Here is a 26,488-nt window from a genome sequence, read left to right on the forward strand (position 1 = left end):
CAGAAACGGGGACGCCGGGGAACAGCAGACAGTCTATAACAGTCACAGATGCAGCCAGCGAAGGTTTTCCTGTAGGAGAAGTGATGAGCATTTCAGTGTCTCTGGGATCTCTGCATTGGCTCGTATTTGTCATTTGACCTCAATAAACCGAGGACAGAGGACTCTGCGAGGAAGGGAACACAGTGTGTAAAATGATTGTGCGTGGTGGCGTGGTCCTGTGTGTGTGTGCGGACCTCTGTGGGTGTGTGTGGGTGGCTGGGTGCATCAAGGGGATTCAAACCATTGACCTTTCACTCGCAGTCTTGTATCTGTATCTGCTATTAATCCACAGACCAGCCCATATTTGTCTTTTGACCTCAATAAAATCAGAAAGAAAGACGGAGAGACAAAAAGAAAATGGGAGGATCTGTACTTAACAATGCTGTCGTGTGTGTGTGTGTGTGTGTGTGTGTGTGTGTGTGTGTGTGTGTGTGTGTGTGTGTGTGTGTGTGCGTGTGCGCGCGCGCGCCCAAGGCAGTGTTTTGTAACCTGAATATGAGTCAGAAACCGGTTCCCTCATTTCCGGCTCAGAGCTTTGTCATTTAACAACATACACACACCTATTGTAGGTAAATGGTGTCTTACTCCCTTGAGCCACTTTTTGCTCCGACACACACGCACGTGCACACTCTTGAAAGCGTTTGCATTATTACACTTGGGAGAGTAATAGAATTCATTCAGATGAATTTAATTTGCCAGCCCCCCAATTCTGAAAATGGCTGATCTGTCCGAGTGGCTGCTGTCCAAAATGGGTGCAAAAACGGAGAAACATGGAATAATGTTTGTCTGTCGCTCTGTCTCTCTCTTTCTCACTCACTCACTCACACACATACACACACACACACACACACGCGCGCGCGCGCAGAGTATTTCCCCTGTTGTAAAGTGTAATAACGGCTGTCCTCAGGCCAGTTACAGCTATCGTAAAGAGTCGACAACTCCCAAAACTCATTTAGCACACACTTGCGTGCACAAACACACACCTACACACACACACGCGCGCACCCACGCCCATACACATACAATACAGCCATGAGCCTGGAGGTAGGAGGGGTGGAGGTCCCCACTTCTCCTCTTTCACCCTCTCAATCTCTCTTTCTCTCTCTATCCCTCGCTGTCCTTTTTTTTTCCTGCCCCCAAGTGACGTTTGACCACGTTTTACAGCTGAAGGTGATAACACAAGCACACACATACCCCCCCCCCCCCCCCCTCCCCAGTCCCACACACACAGAGAGAGAGAGAGAGAGGGTGCGAGGGAGGGCGGGCGGGAGGGAGGGAGGGAGGTGTGGTACCATTTTTGCCTCAGGTAATGCCTCTGTCCCTCTTGGAATTAATATCGACAGACTAACAGTTTTATGACACGTCAGCCGACAGAATATTGTCACAAGATCGGGTCTTGTAAACTGAGACTGATCTTGCACTTGCCTTTCCCACGGGCTGATCACGCCGATGCATGTAAATGGCCAGGACAGTTGCTGTAACTTAATACTAGATTGTATTGATGTGCACACACATGTGCACAGGCACCACTGAAGTGTTGTATTGATGTGCACACACATGTGCACAGGCACCACTGAAGTGTTGTATTGATGTGCACACACATGTGCACAGGCACCACTGAAGTGTTGTATTGATGTGCACACACATGTGCACAGGCACCACTGAAGTGTTGTATTGATGTGCACACACATGTGCAAAGGCACCACTGAAGTATTGTATTGATGTGCACACACATGTGCACAGGCACCACTGAAGTGTTGTATTGATGTGCACAGTACACACATGTGCACAGGCACCACTGAAGGGTTGTATTGATGTGCACACACATGTGCACAGGCACCACTGAAGTGTTGTATTGATGTGCACACACATGTGCACAGGCACCACTGAAGGGTTGTATTGATGTGCACACACATGTGCACAGGCACCACTGAAGTGTTGTATTGATGTGCACACACATGTGCACAGGCACCACTGAAGTGTTGTATTGATGTGCACACACATGTGCACAGGCACCACTGAAGTGCCACTCTTTCCTGACTACTGTCAGGATTGCAGATTTAACTACATGTGGAGATTTGACTGACAGCCGAGGCTGCCAACTGTCTTTAACCCATGAAGTACCCGAGGCCCTTTTCTATATCCGTGGTCTCTCTAGGTCGTCCTCAGACGAGCCATTGTTGCTTCCAGTCATCCCGGTTCTCCATACATCTGGCCAGCTCGTTGGTACTTTGCACTCCTGCGAAGTTCTTGAGTACATCCACGGTGTGGTGCTCACAACTGTCCTTCTTTTCGTTTCTTGGTTGTATTAAACCACTTGAACCCAAGCATCCATATCTTGGGGGGAACATTCACTGAAAATAGCAAACTTCTACAAGCTACAGCTTGTGAGCTTACAGAACAGCTGTTTTTGGCAAAAGTATTTTGTTGTAGAGGGAAATAAAGAGTGTACCAAGTACAGAGGCGACCCTGGTCAACTAAGTATTAGTTTACTAAGTGGGGGGATTAAGTGGTTAAAAACACAAGTGCTGTGGTTTGGGAATAGATACTTTACTTCCTACTAACGGTGAGTCACAAAGCGCTGCCTGTGAGTAAATAGCCTTACTGGAGATCCTACTGGATGGAACTGCCTCCACTAGAGTCAATGGAACGGCTGCCAGCACTGTGAGTCACTCAATTCAAATGTTCATGTGGTGAATAGGCGGATTTAACCCCCCACCCCACCCCTCCATACAGTGGTCTGTTGGTGTAAAGCATATTGACTCGCGATAATGTCAAGGTTTCCTTTTACGGTTCATGTCCTAATGACCCGTGTCAGATTTGTGTTGCTAAGATCGGCTCATCAGCGCAGAATGTAAGTGTATCTTCTGGAACCTATACTTAAATGGCTAGAAGTACGTTATTTGTTAGCAATTTCACATCTTAAAAAATAAAAAAAACCTTTATTTAACCAGTAAAAACCACATTGAAACTAAAGTCTCTTTTACAAGTGTGAACTGGCCAAGAAAAGAGGCAAAATAAGTAACACTGCAGCTCAGCCAGCAACAATAAATACAAGACAATAACAGGACAGACATGTAACATTCACAGTACCCACTAACTAAGAAGTATAGAGCCCTGGGGGACACCAGTCAACACAGAACACAGTATGGTTTAGGTGTTTAAGATGTTTCCACAGCTGTTTTGCATGATGCAAGTCATTAAGTTTGTCTCATTTGTTTATCGCTGTAACTATTCTCTGTAACTATGCATGGACACCAGAAGCTGAGAGTTTCATATACAAACTTCTAGTCACAGTCATCATTCAGGACTTATACCAGCACTGTCATAGGACTAAACTCAGACAGGATGCACAACACACAAGCTCACAGGGCAAATCGCAAGACAGGGGAAACACACCACTTTTTGAAAATAATAATTACAATAATTGTAGAGTACAGGCGAGGAGGGTGAGGGTCCACAAAGACAGTTTGAAACAGGTATGCCTAATCTGGCCCCTGCAGGCAAATACAGGTAAGCTGAACTAAACCAAACCAAAACATTCACTTCTCTCTGTAGTTGCTGAATCCCAGCCTCTCTTTGTTTTAATTTCTCCCTCTGTCTATATCAAACACTTTAATTTCCTCTTTTCATTTGTATTTTTGTCTCTTTCTGTACGCGCCTCTCTCTTAAGTGCTGTTTCAGGTTGTTCATTGTGAGTCGGTGTGGAGAGTTGGCCTTTGTGCGATGGAACAACAGAAGTGCCACTGCTGCACAAACACAGGACCGATACACTAAATCCAGCCTGCCGGGCCGGTGGGGCCGTTAAGTCGCTCATCCAGCCAGTAAAGCGGTCAGCCGGACAATTGAACAGGCCGCCAGTCAGTTCAGTCGTGTCACTAGCGTCTGTGCTGAGTCGCTAAGCTAGCTCCTACAGATTTAACCTGCTTATGACTCTCGGCTCTCTCAATGTTTTCTCTTTCCTCCCTTTTTCCCCTGCTGAAATCGCATACAATTCCTCTTCTTGTCTCTCCTTTTCATTCATCCCTCCCCGATCTCCTCTGCTTCTCTCTCTCTCTCTCTCTCTCTCTCTCACACACACACACTCTCTCGCTCTCTCTCTCTCTTTCTCTCTTCCCCCGTTGCTCTCCTCAAGGCTTTCCCAAAATCTCCTCATTTCTGACCCTCTCCATCTGGCCTTACTGTGTGTGTGTGCGTGCGTGCGTGCGTGCGTGCGTGCGTGCGTGCGTGCGTGCGTGCGTGCGTGCGTGCGTGCGTGCGTGCGCACCTGTGTGTGTGTGTTTGCTCCGCTCTTATCTTGTCCACCAGACCTCTTTTTCAGGCCAAAACGTCAGCCGTGCTCCGATTGGCCATAGAATACAAACACACGTCTGCCGGCTCTCTGATTGGCCTGTTAATCTTACTGTTTTCTCCATTGGCTAAAAGAGCGTAATTTGATGATCGTCCTCTGCTCAGCGGCAAGTCAACGTGATAAATGTTTCACATTAACGCTGTGGGAAGTGTAGCTTGTGGTTCCGGGTAGATGTAAACAGTACCACACCCATTTGTCAGTTGAGTTTGCACAGTAAGAATCCTCAGTGTTCATTTATCCATGTGAAACTCTTACGCTCTCAAGAGTTAAATTAATGCGCTGGATTTTGTTGTGTGCTATAACAAATAACAATCACAGCCGCTCTGGCTCAGAGACAGAAATCAGTATCTCCACTCTTAACGGTCTAGCCCCAACTGGTTTTGTGTGTGTGTGTGTGTGTGTGTGTGTGTGTGTGTGTGTGTGTGTGTGTGTGTGTGTGTGTGTGTGTGTGTGTGTGTGTGTGTGTGTGTGTGTGTGTGTGTGTGTGTGTGTGTGTGTGTGTGTGTGTGTGTGTGTGTGTGTGTGTGTGTGTGTGTGTGTGTGTGTGTGTGTGAATCCCGATGAGCTCACCTCCACAAAGCAAATGGTAGCCCTCACCTTGGCTGTTTTAGTGTCATGCCCAACCATTCACACGAAAGTAGTTTGCCGTCATCACTTTAAGGTGCCTGGCGGCGAAATGTCATTTCCGCTTGCTACACGGCGTCTCTCTTCCTCCTATGTTTATTTGTGTTCTTGTGCCTGTGGAGTCATGCTATGGTTGATGTACACCAAGGCTTTCAGGTTTTTAAGTGTCTGTAGTGTCTAGTGCGCCAGCCTGTATTTTAGGTCAAGTGGGTGACGGGGAGTGCTAGCTAGTCGGGAATCTGCCAGCCAGTCGAGACTTGTTGTGGGGAAATACCAACTTGTCTGAACTCAGAACAATGTATTCGTGTGTTTGAGTCCAAGTCTGACTCATAATTCACAACATGACTCTCTCAATTTGAATTGTTATGGAATGAATCACAGAGGGATGTGTTTAACATAACATTAACAGCAGCTCCTTTCAGAACTGGGTAATGCCGCAGGGCTCCAAGGTATCCAAGGTGTAAAGCAATGCCTGCTTTATACTATCCTACCAAAGACACAACCACATATAACTGTAACATCCATTTGGACACTCTTTGGAGCCAAATTGAGTCACTGAGGCTTGTGTGTGCGTGCGTGCGTGAAAACAAAGACTGAGGTAAAGAAAGAGAGACATTTGGAGGCAGACAGAAAGAGAAAGAGGGGTGGAGAGGGTGAGGGAGAGAAGAAACAGTGAGGTGGGGGAGAGGTATAAAGAAGTGAACAAAGGAGGGGTAGGGTGGGGAGAGGGGGTCAGCTTTCCTGAGAACGAATGAAACCTGACTCTCTCCCGGGGTTAGCGTGAACTCATTCACAGACAGAGAGAGACTGGATGAGGGGCTGGAGAGAGTTCGGGAAGGATCTCCCAATTTTCGGTTACATGTATTCTCTCTCTTTCAGTTTCAATTTCAATTCAAAGAGGCTTTGGCAGACATAAGTTTACATTGCCAAAGCAAGTGTGAAATAAAGAAACAACGGTACATAGTACAGAGATATACTAAAGTAATATGTAAACAGAGCTGTGTAACTTTGTAAGTGAAAATGTACTTGGAAATAAAAACTATTTTTTACTTTTGTTGTTGTTGAAATATACATATACAGTACAGGTAGGCAGTGGAGATAACTTAAACGTCTCTATTTCTCTCTCTCCCCTTTATTGCCTAATCTCTCTTTCTCCCTATCTTCTCTGTTTCCCCTCATATCCTGTTCAGCAATCTCATTTCTTCCCCTGTACCCTCCTTCTCCCTCTCCTCTCCTCCTGCCTCCTCCCTCTCTTGCCTTATCGTGCAGCCAGTCGGTTGGTGTGTGAAGTCATTTTAAATGTCAGCATTTGAATAGTAACAGAGATTAACGATGGAGAGATAGACAGAAAGGGAATAAGAAGATGGAGGTGAGAGGATAGGTGGCATAAAAATAGTGTCTGTGGTAAGAGCTCAACCCTATTCTAACGGCTATCTGTAGACAGGCACGCACACACACACACACGCACGGACGCACACACACACATGCACACACCAGATGTTCCCGAAGAGCATGGCAGACAGGATTATAAAAAGGAAATGGACAAAGAGACAGACAGAAAGGAGAGATTTCCTCACATTGGTGTGATATATTTATGGTTTCAGGGGTCATGTTGACCCTTGTTGGCTGCTTGAGTATGAAGCCATCGTGAGGAATTTAGCAGTTTTCACCCGCCTGGTTGCACACAGTAACGGTACACGTTGTAGATCAGTGTTTTCAAACTTTTTGTGCCAAAGGTGGGTGTGCCTTCGGGCCAATAAGAATTGTCCCCCAGGTGCCACAACAGGGATGCCAGGTTGAAAAGTGTATATAAAATATATTTTGTAGGTATAGAATTTGCCTCCGTATTAGGAAATGACCGCACTCAGAGTACAGATAATTAACCTTTATAGATAGTTGATATTGCAATAATAATGTGTGGTTGACAAAATCCCAAGGCACACCTGGACTCTCATGACTGCACCGCAGTGTGGCTTTGAACACACTGTTTGGAAACCACTGCTATAGACAGATAGAGAGAGACATTGTGGCACCTTCAGTACACTGAATCTGGAAGTAACACGCCACAGTCCACACACTACAAATGTTACTGTTTTCAGAGGGTTGCATTTCCAAGAAGGAGAGAGCGACGGAGACATTGTTTTGATAGACACATTTTACAACTAAATACAAGCTTTTTATAAGAGAGTACACATTTTACAACTAAATACAAGCTTTTTATAAGAGAGAGTACTACGTGCAAGTTGCAACCATAAACCCCTGGAGGTTCTTATAAAAGCAGCTTAGAAACCTGAGAAAAGGTCCCCCTTGTTTTTTATTTCAACAACCCTGTGCTTTTATTCTCTTTCCTCGTCTGTGTGTGACTGTGATAAGAGGGCCATTAGTAGGTTGTTCACATCTCATTGTGCTCAGACAAAATAAAGAAAAAACTAATATAACTGTCACTCACTTTTTTGAGTTCGTCCGAACAGACGGCAGGATTTACGGTTTCGTCTTGGTTACAGGCCCCGCTCACAGATTATAATCTCTGATTTTACACCTTCCTTTTTTACAGCGTGGCTATGCAGGATGGATGCTAGCCGTATATAAGTGTCATTTGTGTGTGTCTGTCTGTGTCTGTCCAGAGCTATCTAACAAACCGCTGGGCCGATCAGTGCTACAATTCTTGGGCACACTTGACTTGACACATGAATTAACTGAATTTCACATCCCCATATTGTAGGCAAAATGTGTTACTCTGGAACACATTGTGAACTTGTAGAACTTGTAGAGGGATATAAGAAGAGCAAGTACAGACAGAGACATGCTGGGGACTCCAGTCAACTAAAGCAGTGGAGAACTTAGACATTCGTCCAGGACCCAAACTAGTGGAAATAGCAGATCTACAAGCCCACAACGTGTCGCTTCACTCCGTGTTGTGAGCTTGTAGATCGGCTATATTCACTACTTCTTAAACATTTGTTACTTTTATCCATGACAAAAAAAGCTTTTTTCTTTTTTTTTAATAAACTTTTATCCCACGATTTTGTAACCCATTTTTTCACCCAGTGCCAATTATCTAATGTACTTCTGGGCTCTACACTCCCCTCTGCCAACCTGGGGTTAATTTGTTTTTGAAATAATAGTTCAAAACCAAATGTAGGAAACAAAAAATAAAAGGACCCATAAAAATGGGTCTGCGACCCACAAATGGGTCAAGGCCCAGTGTTTGGGAAACAGTGAACTAAAGTAGTTGGGGTTGGTTTAATTGGCCAGAGAGGCGTGAGATCGCCGCCATTGTTGAAATATAAAATGTTCTGTCCAAGTCGATTTGCTTTGATGTTGACGACGCGGCCCCGGCGAGATGTCAAGATACCCTTGACATGTCGGTAATAACACACAAGCCTGCATGCATTTCAGTCCCCCGGAGGACTAAACCATCACCATTTATTTGTGTGGTGGTGGAAGTAATATATAAATATAAGGCTTGAAATATGCCTGGGATTTGAATTCACAATAATGGGCTGTCTATGTATAGAGTGCAGAGAGAGAGAGTAGAGAGGAGGAGGAGGAGACTGCTGGGAGAGAATGAGGAGGAAGAGAGAGTATAGAGAGAGGAGCAGGAGGATGGAAAGGCTCCTCAGAGGGAAGAAACACATTCTGTTTTTACTGTTACTGTCAATGGAAACTCCTGAATCAGCTGAACACACACGCACGCACGCACGCACGCACGCACGCACGCACGCACGCACGCACGCACGCACGCACGCACGCACGCACGCACGCACGCACGCACACACAGGCACACACATGCGTCTCAGATTCAATTACAGTATTGTGAGATGAAGGAGAAATTCTTCAGCCTTCAGCACTTCCAATTAAACCACCGCTCAGAGTGTGTGTGTGAGACAGACAGTGTGTGTGACAGACAGTGTACGCGCGTGGCTGCGTGCGTGTGTGTGTGTCGGGCATGAACGTGCGCGCGCGAGCACTCAGCACGTGCAAGTGTGTATGTTTAACAGGCGAGGTGTGTGTGTGTGTGTGTGTGTGTGTATGTGTGTGTGTGTATACGGGGCTTGGCTTTGATGGCGTTGCGTTGTGCTGCGCTGCAAGGGCCACTGAAGCGTGACGAAGGGTGTATGTGTGTGCGTGCTGCCGCCTCTGATGTCACCTTGTATCATTTCAGGCTAATTTCACCTTTTTCTCAGAGAGAGGCAGAGAGAGAGAGCAGAAACAACGGTGAAAATGTAAATGGTATGATACAACTTTAGGAGGACTCAAAAATGACGTACAGTAGAGGAAGTTAATTTCAAAGCTATTCAATTAAAATAGCTTCATTGGCATTTCATACTCATCTCATACTCAATAATGTCATTCTGATCATACAGAAACCAGAGTGTAGCCACTAAACAACACAAGCTACTGAGTGAATACTGTATGTTTGTGGAATGGCAATTACCTAGCAGAGAGGGAGAGAGAGCAACCACAGTACCTTGGGGTGCTCTCATCTCTGTGTCTATTCAATGCTCTCTTCTCTTCTTTTCTCTGATGCACTTTGGCCTAAATCCTTAAAGAGCCATCCAATGAGTGACTGGTATTAAATAGGACATGTACAGTATATGAGCAGAAAACAGGGTCACTCGCCACCATAATGATCAACTGGACTTGGCCCAAATTGCAATGATTTGGAGGGAAAAGTGATTACGTGCTCATGAAATTGGATTTTAATTAAGTAAAATGTAGTCGCTGTCCTTGAGAATGATTCCATTTTTAATTGGAGCAGCAAAGTCTCAAAGTGCACCTCTTCTCTTCTCTTCTCTTCTTGATCATTATTAAAGGGATTATTGACGGAGGATGAGTGCTCGCGACATACAGAGTGTGAGGGACATTGTACGTAGAGAGTGGAGTTGCAGAGACAAAGAGATGGAGTTTTCTATACTGTAGGTTACTTCATTTAGAAAGGGACTGGTGCGACATCTGCGCACATGTGTGTGTGTGTGTGTGTGTGTGTGTGTGTGTGTGTGTGTGTGTGTGCGCGCATGCACGGCAGGCAGGCATGCACGGCACGCACGCACATCCATCCATGTGTGTATCACAAATTCAATCTCCAGTGTCTCATAAAAAAATGTCTCCATTTCCCTCTGTTTCCCTTTGCACTCATCCTTTCCCACCCTTCTCTCTCTGTGATCCTTCCTCTGCTGATAATAATTAATATCTCTGCCAGCAGACTAAGTGAAACGCAGCTCTGCTGATAAGTATGAGATGGACACGGGAGGGTGGGGTGTGTGTGCGTGTGTGCGTGCGTGCGTGCGTGCGTGCGTGCGTGCGTGCGTGCGTGCGTGCGTGCGTGCGCGAGCGACAGAGAGAGAGACTTGAGTATCTGCATGCTTATGGGTGTGTGTCTAACTGGCAGATAACTGGATTACTACAGTGATAGAGTTGGTGAGACTGACTTTGTGTGTATACAAGGCTTATACTGCACTAGAAGAGTAGAGCCGTGTGTGTGCGTGCGTGCTTGCGTGATGTTGATCTTCATAATACATAACCACAGCAACCCAGAGGTTAACACCCAGAGGTGTAGAGATAGATGTGTATGTGCCAGACAGACACACAGAGATTTGGTGACTTGTAGAATGATGTCTGCTGGTATACGTTATCGTGCTTTGACTCTCATATTACAGCCACTATATTAACGCTCCATCTTCTGCTGCTGTCTTAATGCGGTCTAGAAGTGCAGTGAGTCTCATGAATCACAGATTTTCATTCCATCATCATGATCATCATCACCACCACTCGCTTTTTGCTTCCCAAACGCGGGGGCCATTTTGAAACTCTCCATTCACTGTGCAACATCGGTCCTCTGTCTCCCGTTGTGCGTGTGTACTCGCTGCATCACGGTAGTGAACAGTCGATGTACTCAAGTGGCCACACACACAAAAACACCACACTGACACATTACAAACCTTAATTGAGTATAATGAACAGAACCCAGTGACAGCACAACATAAGGCTGGATCCATGCTGTGATGGCCAGTAGCGATCACTTGGAAGTTGGAACCTCATTTTCAGGCACAGCCCTGGGATTCTTCCCAGGGCCCAAACAAATAGAAGGATAGATCAGAGCATTAGATTATCCTAGTAGGCACCACGGGGCCTCCAGAACTATTCATGACATAATCTGAGGATGGCTGTCAAATCCTGTATATCTGTGTGTGTACAAATGTTCATTTGTACACTCACCAAGTTAATAATGGATGAATGAACACTGTTTGTATTGTGGAGACAGAGAGTGAGTTTCATATTGTCATTGTGTTAAAATACTCTACCCATCAGTATACAGTAAAACAAGTTATTAACCATTTAACCCCCTATTCTTAGTCAAACGGACCTGAGTTGAATCTGTACTTGGAACACTTTTGTCCACCTACACCACATCTCTTCGCCAAAGAATGCTCGGATTCAAGTGGTTATCACTTTCCCCCCCCAGACGTTTACATTTCCAATAGGAGATGTTGATTTTATTTACAAATTAAATACAACCTTTGAGCAACTGAGTTATTTTGTGCAACCACACATGCACCTCATATCAGTTACAACTGGATAATTGAACACTGAAGATCTTCTACTTGTTCAGACCGGATGCGATAAAACTAATCGCATTGCTTTTATCGCGGGAATGTTGTGTCCGGTCTTAGCACACCTTTAGAGGACAAGGCCATGATAATTAATTCACTGCTATCATAATGACTGAATGATGGTGGATTATGCTGTGTCTAAAGGCATTCCACTGACTCCGTGTGTGTGTGTGTGTGTGTGTGTGTGTGTGTGTGTGTGTGTGTGTGTGTGTGTGTGTTGCTCCACTCCCTGCCCTTGAGCCTTTATCAAGTCTTTCTAATTATTTTATTATGCAAATGAGGCACCATTATTTCATTAGCAAGGCGGCCAATCACAGAGGCAGATTAGGGAGTGATTAGCATGCAGTCAGCCTCTCTCTCTCCCCCCGCTCTCTATCCCCCCCCCCCCCCCTCTCTCTCTATATCCTTGTTGGGGGGGGGGGGGGGGGGGGGGGGCATTAATGACCCATCTGGGCACGCACGCACGCACGCACGCACGCACGCACGCACGCACACACACACAGGAATGTTTGCAGCTTGTATTCTGGTCATTGACATGATAGATGCACCAACTGTGACCATATCTGATTTTAGTAATAATTGTCCGTTGTTGTTGGGGTATTTGCCAAACACTTGAAATGCCATTCAATGCAATTCATCTCAGCTCTGCATTTAACCACTTAAATCCTCTATACTTATTACTTACAGTATATAGAGCCCTCTATAACTGACCATGAGTTAGAATTGTACTTTTCACTCCACACCAAATCACTTTGCCAAAAATAGTGCCAGAAGAGGGATGCTGGAGTTCAAGTGGTTAACTCATCCTAAGTAACTGTTCAAATGTTTTTTTAACAGCTCCGACAGGGAGCATGGGGTTAAGTGTGTTGCTGAAGACCATTTTGACACTAAGCTAGTAGGAGCCGGGGATCGAACCTTTCTATTCCCAAGCGGCCACTCTACTTCGCTCGTTCTCAGTGCATACAAAATCATTGTCATGTGACAGAGATGGACAGATACATAGTTGGATGGATGATGGCCTAATGGCAAATTAAGTAACAGATACTTAAGGTCCCTGCACACCGGACGCGTTTTTCTCAAAAACCGATGGAGAAAACTCTGTCGATTTTCCGAAAAACGCGTCCAGTGTGCAACCACCTTTACTTTGTTACCGTCCACCACTACTAATACCCAATTACCCATGTAACATTCTTTTTTTTTTTTTCAACAATATATTTATTTTCCTTTTTACACACAAATGACAATACACATATACAAAAAACAACAATGAACAGTACAAGACAATTACTGATATAAAGAAAGCAAAACAACAATAACCAAAAACAACAAAACAAAACAAAAAACAACAACAACAACAGCACTACTCCTCTTCAGCTCCATCCATTAGATGTGACAAATTATTGTTCTTTATGTATCTCATAAAACGGCCCCACACCTCCTGAAACATTTCTTGTTTGTCCTTAAGAATGTATGCAATCTTTTCCAAAGGTAGACATAAAGACAATTCTCTGAACCACTGTGTAATACTTGGTTTGTCCGGCCTCTTCCAGGTCAATGCTATCACTCTCTTAGCTTGTAAAAGACATATATCTATAAACATTTGTTCATTACGCTTTATCTTGTGTCCCTCCGGATATAGACCGAGCAGGAAGAACTTTGGTTCTGGTACAATATTTATTGACAAAATCTTCTGTATTTCCTGCCCGACCTTCCCCCAAAACTCAATCAATTTTGGACAGGACCATAGACAGTGGAACAATGTGCCTCTATCTTCACCGCATCTGGTGCATACATCTGGAATATTACAATTATACTTATTAAGTTTAACTGGTGTAATGTACACTCTCATAAGCCAATTGTATTGTAGAAGTTTTAGACGAGTATTCCCAGTCTGGGATTGAGCTTGTGCACAAGCCGTACTCCATTGTTCCACTGTTAAATCCTCCTGAATATCTGTTCTCCAGGCATTAAGCCTATCTTCCGAGGATTCCGGAGAAAAGTCAACCAATAGGGCGTAGAAATCTGATATTAACCCCCTTCCGAATGGGTCATTAACCAAAGCTTTCTCCAGCACAGACATGGATGGGGCCAGCATGGATTGCCCCAGATTAGTTCTAATAAAGTCCCTCAGTTGCAGATATTTAAAGAAGTGTTTGCGAGGGATATCATATTTAATGACCAGTTCCTCAAACGAGAGCATACTCCCCCGACCCCTCTCAAATACATCCCTTAATTGACCTATTCCCCTATCAGCCCACAATTTAAACCCCCCATCAGCTCTACCTGGCACAAATTGATTATTACCCCATATTGGGCTGAAGCGAGAGAGACGTGGATGTTCTCCCAAAAATATATTAACCTCATGCCAGACTTCAATCATTGTTTTAACTATAGGATTGCTTGTAATTCTTTTTAGGTTTTTATAAGTATCTGAGTAAATATAAAGGGGGAGTGGTAACTTCAAGGAGCTTGATTCCACATCTTTCCATGCCGGCGCCGCATCCGTTGTAAAGTAGAACATTAGTGTTCTCAATTGAGCTGCCCAAAAATACCACAGCAAGTTAGGACACTGTAATCCTCCCCTATCATAGGGTAGATAAAGTAAGGACAATCTAAGTCTAGGACGTCTATTGTTCCAAATAAAGTTGGTAAACAATTTCCTGGTTCTAGAAAAGAAGTTTGGTGGAGGTGACAAGGGTACGTTCTGAAACAAATACAATAGCTTGGGAAGTACATTCATTTTGAGTATATTAATTCTGCCGATCAAAGATATTGAAAGACTTGACCATCTATTAATTGAATTTTCGATTGTGGCTAAAATTGGGTTATAATTGGCATTCACAACCTCTTCCAACCTTGGCACGATTTGGATTCCCAAATAAGTAAAGGCATTTACTGGTCTGAAGTGACGAACATGACCGGGAGGGTTTGATCTTTCTTCCGAGTTCAGAAGCATAATGGATGACTTAGAGTTGTTTACCTTGTAGCCAGATATGCGACCATACGATGTTATTAGATCCAGAATAGCTGGGACAGATATCTCCAAATTTTTCAAGAATAATATTACATCATCAGCATATAAAGATATGCGGTGCTCTAGATTTTCTATATTAATACCTGTAATTAGTGTATGTTCCCTTACAGCAATTGCAAATGGTTCAATTGCGATCAAAAATAAGAGTGGTGATAAAGGGCATCCCTGTCTACAGCCTCTATGGATCCTAATCGGTCTAGATATATTATTGTTGGTTAGTATTTCTGCATATGGATCGTTATACAACAGTTTTACCCATTTACAAAAGTTCTCCCCCAAGCCAAATCGACCAAGAAGCTCGAATAGAAACGGCCACTCTACGCGGTCGAAAGCTTTTTCCCCATCGAGAGATAAAAAGGCTGTATCTGGCGCCCCCTCCTGGACATGCAATAAATCCAATACTCTCCTTACATTGTGAAAACCCTGGCGGGCCACCATGAACCCATTCTGGTCCTCATCTATAATTTCAGGTAGAATAAGTTCTAGTCTCTTTGCAAGTATTTTGCAAAGTATCTTAAGATCAGAATTTAAGAGGCTGATTGGACGCATATTTTCGCATCTATCATTTGATTTACCAGGTTTTGGCAAAAGTATAATGAGGGCTCCTCTCAAAGTGGGAGGCAATACTCCCTCTTCAAAAGATTCAGTATACATGTCCAAGAGGGGTTTTGCCAATCTGCCCGCAAATCTTTTATAAATGTCTATCGGCAGACCATCAGGCCCTGCAGCTTTTCCAGACTTCATATTACTCATTGCCTCCAAAATCTCACCAATACTCACATCTGCCCCCAGCTTTTTACTGTCTTCCTCTCGAATTTTAGGAATATTAATTCCATCCAAAAAGGAGCTCTCAACTACATCTTCTTGATTTGTCTCGGAGCTATATAATTTACCATAATAATCTCTAAATGCCTCGCAAATTTGGATAGGGTCTTCTATCGTCTCCCCAACATCATTTTTTAACATGTTGATTGCTCTTTCAGTTTGCATTTGTTTAATGCGCCAGGCTAGAACCCTGCCAGACTTCTCACCCTGGTCAAAGATAGTTTGTTTGAGCTTTAACAAATTAGCTGCTGCTTTGGAAGCGGATATTTCATTATATTGTGCACGTAATAATAATATTTCCTGATGTAATTTAGGACAAGGCTTCTTAAAGTAAGAACCTTCCATAGCTTTAATTTTTGATTCCAGTAATATAACTTTTTGTTTGTTTTTCTTTGTTTTGGAGCTCGTAAAATTTATAATCTGTCCCCTAATAAAAGCCTTAAATGCTTCCCACCTTATAGTTGCCGATGTTTCATCCGTATTTGTAGCAAAATAGGTGTCTATTTGTTCTTCCAAAAAAGTTATCAGCTCAGGGTCCTGGAGCCATCTCTGCTCAAACCTCCACTTAGGGGGGTCCCGCATCCGACCTGGGTCTACATAAATCAAACTATTAGGAGCATGATCTGAAATTAGGATACTATCATACACACAGTCCTTAACTCTATTTACAAGACTTGCAGAAACCAGAAATAAATCAATTCTACTGTACGTTTTGTATGTACTAGAATAGCATGAGTATGCAGATACACCAGGGTTTCTATCTCTCCATATGTCTCTAAGATTTAAGTCTTTGGAAAACTGGTGAATAACTTCCCTACTTTTAGAGTGAGTTTTGTCTGAATGAGTAGATCTATCTTCAGTAGGATTAGGGGTCACATTCCAGTCCCCCGCTATCAGATAATGACCCCCAAGAGATGTCAATAATATAAATAAGTTACTGAAAAACTTTGGGTCATCATTGTTCGGTGCGTAGATATTTACCAAAATAAGACACTCTGCAAAAAGATTACCTTGAATTATCAAATATCGCCCCATTTTATCGGCAATTACCTTAGTAACATTAAATGGGATAGATTTGTGTATAAGAGTCATGACCCCCCTAGCCTGGGAAGTGAAAGGTGCTGAAAACACCTCCCCTCGCCATCTTTTCCTAATCCTAATATCCTCATTCAGTATCAAATGCGTTTCCTGGAGAAAGACAATACTCGAGTGGATATCTTTTAACCGTCCCATCACCTGCTTAACCTTTTTGATTTTTTGTAAACCCCTACAATTCCATGAAGTGAATTTAACCTCCAATTCTCTAGCCATAATCACATATCTCAAATGACTTTTCTGAACCTGAATTTAGAGCAGTGCCTTCAACAAACAAATAAACACATAACATGAAAACAAAGGCTGCGACAGTGAGCCTGAAAAACAAAAACCCCAAAACCCCTGAGCCCATCGAGTAGGCTTGCCCCCCCCCCCCCCTGCTTCCCACTTCAAAAAGGTTAAAGACCACTCCACACAATGTGAGGAATGACCCAGCATCACCATTCGCCTCGTGATAAACTCTCCCTCCCCCAATATAAGTGAAAACAGAATTTAAACCATAGTATTAGACCTTGAGCAGAAAATAAAAAAAAATAAAAAAAATAAAATATTTTTTTTTTACAACCGATGTTCAATCTTTTCCCTTCCCCCATCTCTCTTTTTTTTTTTTAAATATATAATATAATTATACTTTATTTTTTAATAAATTATTTTTTGTATAATAATACTGTATATACACATGCACATACACGCACATGCATGCATATACATACATGTGCACACACAACCCTTAGTAGTGAACTATCCAAAAACATAGTTTTCCTGGTTTTATTAAATCCCCCCCCCCCCCCCACTCATTGCCTTCTTTTAAATTTAGATTGTGTATTTAATGTAAAACGAAATATAAATGTGTACCAAAAGAGTACACTATTCTGCAATCTATCCCTTCAAAGTTGTGCCATGAAAGCCCTGTGGCAGGGGACACTACACAAAATGCTATACTATAAATCCGGGTGTAGTACCGGAGGGTACCAGCAGTGGTGCTCCCTCAAAATTAAGATGACCCTTAGGTCTGTACAATGATCCGGAACTGAAATACAAAACCGGGACCCAGATGCATCATGGGAAATTGAGTCCCGTGCCGAGACACGGTACTATAGTGTCATCATTTATCCCCAATTACTATAATAAGTACAAACCACACGATCTAGTTATAGGATAATAATAATATAAAGCTTCCCCAACCAAAAAAAACATCAGCCTGAACCATAAATAAAGACGGGGAGAAAAAAAGAACCCCCACGGCCCCCAACATATTAGCCTTCAGCTAACAGTAGCTCCAAGATAACAACAAGCTAGCATATCATTCAAAACAAATCGAGACACCAAAACCAAAACATTTAACGTCATTCAGAGTACAACTCAGTATAAAATAATATCGCGTGCCGAGCACAACTATGATCTGAACATATCAAAATTATATCACGGTTTACTGTATAGAAAAAAATACATTAAAGGGATATATAAAAAGTTCTGTGCCCCGTGTTGGTTTAGCTGCCTCGGGCTAGCTAGCTAGCCAGCCTACCTCACATCCTCACTTCTCCGCGGCTCCACTGCTGACTGCTCCAGACACGTCTTTTATTCGTCGAATAAAGTCATCCACGTCCGCTGGTTTGTCAAAGGACTGAGTTTTGTTTTTATATGTCACCAATAACCTAGCTGGAAACATTATTCCTTGACGTAGCCCAGGGATCTCTCGAAGTTTTTGTCGGACCGAGTCAAAAACTTTTTGCTGCTTGCGCACCTCATCGGTTAAATCGGGATAAAGTTTTATAGATGTATCCCCGTGCTTGATTTGGCCCTTGGTTCGAGCAGCCCTCATCACCTTCACCTTGTCTCTATTGTCCAGGAATTTCATGATGAGAGTCCTCGGAGGAGCGTTGTCTTCTCTTCTCGGCCCAATCCTGTGGGCCACTTCAATGGTTAGCTTCGACGTTAAGTCCAATGTTTTTACCAGCCACTGCTCGAGAAAGTCACAAGCATCAGAACCCTCTGTCTTCTCTGGCAAATTTACCAATCTCACATTGGATCTTCTGGACCTTGTTTCTCCGCTCAGAACCTTTAGCTCCATTTGCTTGTACTTCTTTTCCAGGTCCTGGACCTTAGCCTGTAAGCTAGCAACAATGTCCTCAGTGCCAGAGATGCGAGTCTCCGCACCCTTGACTCGTTCTTTGCAATCTCCGACCTCTTTCTTCATACCTTCAATCGCCGACATGACTGAATCTAACTTTTGTGAGAATTCGGATTTCATCTCCTTGATAGCCTCGAGAATAGAGCAACTTGCACTCTCTGAGCGACGGCCCGTGTCTTCCATCTCAGCTCCCGAGCTCTCAGCCCCAGCCATGTTGCTAGCATTAGCTTCCCCGCTTTCCTTGGACCCAGCAGAACCAAAGCTCAACTTGGCTTGGTTTTTGCCACCTCGTTTGGCCATTCTTTTGTTATTCATCATCAGGTTGCTTAAATAAAACTGCTCACTTTTCCATTAGTCTGTTTTTTTTGTTAAATAATTTGTAACAAGCTGCGGAGTTGAGAGACACACGTCCGTCTAGCTTGCCGCCATCTTGAAAAAGTCCCCATGTAACATTCTAGTGTCTGTGACTCATTTTGACTTGATTCCAGTAGAGGTACAGAACAGTTTTCCTCATTATTTAGCAACGTGCACAAACAGGTTTGTTCTGTGGTCGTGGTGATGTTGGCAGGACATCAAGTGAAGGAAATGTTAGCCGCATGGGCCAAATCTGTTTTCTGTTGTGCATTTCACACATATATAGTTTAAGCAGACCCTGCTTTTCCAATGGAAAACTTTCGAAATAACAATTTTTTTCCCCCCATTTTGTTTTGGTTAACTTAATGTTTTGGTAGGTGTTTTGGTATGTCAACAGCTGATAGCGGTGAGAATGTTTTTTATCAGAGTGGCACAGGAGCGAGAAATGTTTTTGAAACGAAAGCATTCAGGAAGAATTTAGCAGAAAGGCACAGTGCATTCCTTCGGTGCTGTAGAGTCTACACTACAGTGTAGACCAGTGGTTTCCAAATGGTGTGTCGAGGCACTGTTCCCTGAGACAAGTTGCCTTGGGATTTTGTGACAATTGTACAAATAGTTTCTATCCTCCAAAAATAGCCGATCTACATGCTGAGTCACAACGTGTCGAGATGAAACATTGTGTGAGCTATTTAAGCTTTTTTATTTAAAAGCAAACTTTTACAAAGGATATGTGTTATGGAGGGATTTAGCATGACTATGAATACAACTTCCCGTTTGTGTGTCTTCGACACAAAAAGTTAGAAAATCACTGCAATAAACAAAGCAAAATAGCCTTTGCTATCACGGCTACGCTGGGAAGATTTTAGTGCCATACAAAATACTGGTGGCAATGCATTAAACATACTCATTTCATATCTGTAACTTTCCACTGCGTAGTATGCAATTAAGCAAAAACAAAGAAATACTATACTGTTGTTGTCGGGCAGAAATCTTGTATCTCCATCTTTCAAGTTTTTTCACGTTTTATTTATTTTTTCTCGTAAATTAACGTTCTACTTAATTATACAAGAATGTCACACAAAAGTAGTGAAAATAGCTGGTCTATAAGATCACAATGCGTCCCAAGTGACACATTTTCACTCTACACTCTACACTTTTAAATAATACAAAATGAACAGTTTTCCATCCGACAGCAACCATATATAATGACTTCATGCTCCCTTTGAACATAAGTATCACAGAACACGATCTTCTACCAAGGCTGATTGCTTTTCTTAACTACAGAAGGTAGGGGGGGGGGGGGGGGGGGGAGTGTGTGTGTGTGTGCTTGTGTGCGTGCGTGTGCGTGTTTGTTGACAAATGAGACTAAACAAGGTGGTGCTGTCTTCAGCTGCTGAACTTCAGCGCTATGCCTTGGCAGGAAGTATCCCAAGGCTAAATGTTTCTGCACTCGCACAAACAAGGTCTGAGTGTCCCTGAATGTTCCGCCACTTAGACCACTAAACAAAGACATTTTCTATAACTCTAACGGCAAAATATTTGTGCTCCACCTTCATGTGAACTCCGGGTTTAATCCTCGCCATGAAGGCTAAAAGCAATCTGTTCATTCTTAACGTGAACCTTGGTAAATAAGATTTCTAATCGACTTGACAATTATGCAGATTTACCATTTGCGTTTCCAGTATATTGTGCGCCGCAGTGCTTTTGTATGGAAAACATGGGCTATCTAGCACGAATACCCCAAACCCATTTGCCTAAAAGTCTGTGAAGTCCTTTTAAATGTTCCGCCACCCTTAAACCAAGGTTGAACATTTTCTATCTGACTCACAGAAGAATCCTTTAGAATTAATTCAGAAAGAAAATATATAAATATTCCTCTCTCTACATCTCTCTCTCTCTCTCTCTCTCTCTCTCTCTCTCTCTCTCTCTCTCTCTCTCTCTCTGGTTACCCACTGGTTTGTAGATGGAGTGATTCTTGGACTTAATCCCATAACCATTTTGTTTACTGTGTTTGTTGACCGCATGGTTGCTGTAGGCTGACGGACAGGCACATAGAGAGAGACACACTCTCCCACACACTGAGTTGTCTAAACCATGCAGAGGACTGCTTGACAACAAGATGTGCTCTGACACAGACCCTGTGGGAGACTAGGAGTTATGCACCCCCCCCCATGCCCCCCCCCCCCCCCACACACACACACACACACACACACTCTCTCTACAGTACAAATCAAAAGTGTGGACACGCCTACTCATTCGAGGGTTTCTGATTCAGGGCCTGATTTCACTCAGTCTCTTGTGAACACTTGATGTTGTTGAGATGTGTTCGCTACAAGCACATATTTGGACTTTAATTTGAGGTGCAGTTAATCAGCGATTTCTGAGGCCTGTACGTAACTCCAGTAAACCTATCCGCTTCAGCAGTGGTAACTCTGGGTCTTGTGTGTGGCGGTCCTCACTGCAGAAGCCATTTTCCTTGTGGCAATGGATTTTGTGACTGCATTTGAAGAAACTTTCAAATAAATGGACACGGTCACTTCTATTTGCTCACAATATGTGATAGGGATGTTAATAGTGAATATCAATAAAATGTAACAGTTAGTAAGTAATCGAAAATTCTGTGGTTCTATCATTGGGCGGTTTTCTATGAATGTAATGCTGTCTGCGCACGAGCATGGCAGAGGAACGCACATGTGGGCTGGTTAAAAGCCCCCCACCTTGGTAGCCACAGTAACGTCTCTAGTTTTGCATGTGTTGTGACAGACGAGACAGTGCACTTTTCATTTCATGCCATTGTCTGGCCCTGTATCGTAAATGGTCAAATAAATATTTTATTAAGGAATATAATATGCCTTTTTTATTCTTTCAGCAAAATGTAGATTTTTATGATAGACATGAGGGAAATCAAGATTCTCAGATTTTTTTTACAAAAGCGCTGCTTATCAATTAACCCGGTTAATCGATCGATAAGCTTATCAAAACGTATCAATTATCAATAATGAATTAATTGATCATTCCCATCCCTAATATGTGACTATCTATTATTACATTTGAGACGGTAACAAGTTGTGAGCGCACACTTAGTGCACAGTTCAGTTGGACAAGTCATGGACCCTGACGCATGCGGAAGCGCCACATACGCCCGTGCTCCACACACACACACACACACACACACACACACACACACACACACACACACACACACACACACACAGAAAATTGCATTATTAGCTTGTTGCATTAAACATCAGTAGAACTCTATATTCTATTCATCCACAATTGGGTTCAGACCATGACAGATCAGAGGGGGAAGCATTGGCATCCTCTTAGGGCGCTGCCGGTTGCCCTCCACATGCCCTCACCGTGACTGGAGGGAGCTTGCCGTGACAAAGGACTTAATTGAATTGAAAAGAGAGTGAATGAAGAAAGGCTTGGATGAAAAGAAACGGGGAGCCAGGAGGAATGTGATCCACGGTGCTCCCCGACGGCGGTGGGAGTCACAGACTAGCACCCCCGCCTGCAGGCGCACGCTGGCCCGGGTTTGATGTCGACGTGCTTCTCCTCCGGCGGGGACTGTCACCGATTTGTGTCCCTCTCTATCGCCTGAGCGCAGATCACAAGGAGGCTCCGCACTGGCCCTCCTCTCTCCTCTCTCCTCTCCTCTCTCCTCTGCTCTCCTCTCTCCTCTCCTCTCCTCTCTCCTCTCCTCTGCTCTCTCCTCTCCCCTTTGCTCTCCTCTCTCCTCTCCTCTCCTCTCCTCTCTCCTCTCCTCTGCTCTCTTCTCCTTTTCTTCCTCTTTTCCTGTAAAGTTGCTTGTAAATATTGCTAGCGGGTTGCGTTTTTTTGGGCTTGTTTCTAAGTGTACTTGTTTATTATTTAATCCAGTGGTTTGATTCCTAAATAAACGTATTTGTTGGTAATTGGTACATTGCTAAATGCACCATGTACATTGACAGTAAGCTATAGCCAGCACTTAATACTAGACTACATTGCAGTATATATCATATCTCAATATGACCCACCCGCTGGTCGTTGTGTGCTGTCAGTACAGAGTAAAACATGGTCTTGAGAGGACAGCTGTTTGACCAACAAGCATCTTGATTCATATGACCGTGGAGTCCACCAGCTATATCACTCCCAGCTATAACATCCAACCTGTTAGCTAGATGAATCAGCCAGCAGTAGACAGCAGTGCAATGCATATGACTACACCAAGGCCAGTGTTGCCAAGTCTGCTTATTATAAGCGACTTCTGGCTTTTATGTAAAGTCGCTGTGTGTGTGTGTGTGTGTGTGTGTGTGTGTGTGTGTGTGTGTGTGTGTGTGCGTGTGCGTGTGCGCGATGTGAAAATGTTTGAGAACCACTGCTCTAAAGCAACATTAGACAGTAAAGTTTGACCCGGTTGCTTGTTTCCCTCGCGAAATCTGGCAACACTGGCCAAGGCCCATATCATTGCAAGTTGATTCGTTCGGCTAGCCATTAGCGACATGTGATGTCTGTCTATATTAAGGCCGTTTCCTGCAGATAGCTCACAAGTGATTGGCCCCAGGCTATGATGATGGGCTCAGATGATTGGCTGAAGGCAATGATGGTTTAGTCAGAGGTGACTGGTATTGACCTGAAGTGATGTCTGTCTTGAGATTAGCCTGCAGGTGGTTTGCTAATGAGCACACACACGCACACGCACACGCACACACACACACACACACACACACACACACACACACACACACACACACACACACACACACACACACACACACACACACACACACACACACACACACACGATAATCACAAACAAAGTTGTCAGTTGAGGGGATGATGTCAGTCGGACAATAAATTAATCCATTCCAAATCCATTTGATAGATCGATTCTAGATTCTGTTCAATGCGGACACCATTCCATCTGGAGTTATCTTGACAGAGTGCTCTAAGATAATGTTTGGCAGATTAAAAATGGAACATCCACCACATGCTAATGTCAGTCAGAGCATCACATTAAACTGTTACTAACGAGATTATTAACAAACGCTGTGCTTTTTCTCCGCAACGCTCTGATGCCTAATTCATGCTCCGTCGTACGAGGGTGTCTTTTGCCAAAAATAGCCCGATCTACAACAGCTCGTCGATCGGCTATTTTTGGAACACGCCACCGCAGTGTGACAAAGTATAATTCAGCATTAAAGCTGTTTCGTCATGAATCTTTGATCTGAACATAAATAAAGAAAAGCGCTATATAAGTCTTCTGTATTATTATTATTATTAAATGTGTATTTTTTTCTTTCCATTCTTCTTTTTCTGTGTAGGAAGTTGCACGTTTGACGAGGGCTTCACCCCGTGCGACTACCAGCAGGACCCTTATGATGACTTTGACTGGACGCACATCAGCACCCAGGAGGTGTCATACATCAACCCACACCTGCCACAAGGTGAGCCTTTTATTCATCTCTACTGTACATCCATCACCCATTCATCCATCACTCCAGTCGCCCAGGTGTTCCAAATGCTTAGTCATCCATCGATTGATTTATCAGTCTATCCTTTCATTCATTCATCCTTCCCTCCGTCTCCCCCACACCTCCTTCGTCTTTCTCCTCTCCTCTCCTCTCCTCTCCTCTCCTCTCCTCTCCTCTCCTCTCCTCTCCTCTCCTCTCCTCTCCTCTCCTTAATCAGTTGTTTTTTCTGCAGGGTGATGATGAAGGGGAAATTAAATCTTTCTGCCTCAAGGCTGAGAGTCTAATTAACGGGATATGAGGTCGTTAATCAACGACAGTGAACAGGGAAGGTTGCCTCCTTTACATGGTAGAACCAAATGTTACAACGCCAGCCGGCTTTACAGCGGAGAGACACTTGCCCACTTCAGTGTCACAACGATGACAGTGGAACGTTAACCACTGCCGACCCTATTATTGGGCATGTCATTATTGCCGGCATTCTTTTTTTTTTATCTCGGATTCTTTTCCCAGATTCCGTTTTTGGTCAAAACAAGCTTTACTCACTGCCCATAACTAAAGCATTGATGATCGTGGTTACACAATCTATATGTTTTGGGTGAATTAAAAGATTACTGGACACTACATAGCTGTAGTTTTTGGTCTTCAAAAAATAGTAGTAGAAAAGACTGGCACTGGCGGAGAATTCATTCATTGATAGTGGCAGTCAATGAGTTAACATGTTTTCTTCAGAATTCACTCACTGAAAAACTTGTGGTTGGCATTCTTCACCTTTATCCCATAATCTCAAGTCCCATCTGAATATCACAACTCTCTCTGTCTCTCTCTATGTCTCTCTCTCTCTCTCCTTCTTTCCCGTTATCTCCTCTCCTCTCCTGTCGTCTCCTCTCCTCTCCCCTTCTCTCATGGAGGATTAAAATGGTATCACTTTGTTACCATGACAATATATCAGCATTATTTATCTCCCATGCTTATCATTGTGACAGCCCAGCCCGGCTGACATTTAGAGAAAGGTTCAGTTCAACACCAGACACACACACACACACACACACACACACACACACACACACACACACACACACACACACACACACACACACACACACACACACACACACACACTCCCAATGTAGCCTCCCATAATGCTTTCTGATGAGCTTAGTCTGCCTCTGTATTGGAGTGTGTGTGTGTGTGTGTGTGTGTGTGTGTGTGTGTGTGTGTGTGGGTGGGGGGTTAAATGCTTTGCCCAAAGGCACAGGGGCAGGATCTGGCATTTAGGGCTATTAATGCCGGTAGAGCAAAGGCAGTATAGGGCCAGTGGAGTGGCCAGTTTTGATAGGCGTCGGTGGCGTAAACATCAGATGTGTCTGGCATTTACCAGAGCAGTAGATGCCAGGGCCACAGACAAGGTATTTAGAGGACTTGGTGTCTAGGGGGGGTTAAATGCCTTGCCCGGGGGGAGACTAGGCTCCTGCCTGCTTTGTGTGAATAATGTCATCACAGCATGGGGGGGGGGGGGGAGTCCAGAGGGTTGTGGGATGAATGCTTGGAGGTATTCAGTGCCCTGCCCTTCAGGGCCAGGCGTGGAGAGGTTGGATGGGGTGAGAGAGGGAGGCTTCTAAACCACATATCTACTGCTGACTACTGGATTGTGTGATTGCGCCTATCGGTCAACTAAAGTTCGGCTTGTTTTAAAACATACCGTGAATTCCTCAGTGTTGACCATTACAGGGTCATTTGAGTACATTTTTACACTCTCAGAGCTTAATGAACACATTAGCCCTGGCTTAATATGTTATAGCAAAACTAGCCGATCTACAATCTCACAATAAAAAAACATTTTATATTATTCATTATTATTAATATTATATGGGGGCCCATTTTTTTAACGATTTATTTTTCTTTTTTTTGTACAAACAGACAATACAACAGAACAATACATAATACATCGACAATACAATTACT

The 26,488-nt window shown here is 43.6% G+C and overlaps 1 protein-coding gene across 4 annotated transcripts in view; it reads left to right on the top strand.

The window, feature by feature from the left end:
* ptprk (protein tyrosine phosphatase receptor type K) overlaps positions 1–26,488 on the top strand; it is a 149,189-nt gene that overhangs the window by 38,886 nt on the left and 83,815 nt on the right. For all 4 annotated transcript variants that reach the window (XM_079525895.1, XM_079525893.1, XM_079525894.1 and 1 more), the window contains exon 2: positions 24,377–24,499. In XM_079525895.1, coding sequence (XP_079382021.1) covers positions 24,377–24,499 — 123 coding nt within the window. The remainder of the gene's footprint in view (positions 1–24,376; positions 24,500–26,488) is intronic.

The sequence above is a fragment of the Electrona antarctica genome (assembly GCF_951216825.1).
Source record: "Electrona antarctica genome assembly, chromosome: 17".
Taxonomy (NCBI): Eukaryota; Metazoa; Chordata; class Actinopteri; order Myctophiformes; family Myctophidae; genus Electrona; species Electrona antarctica.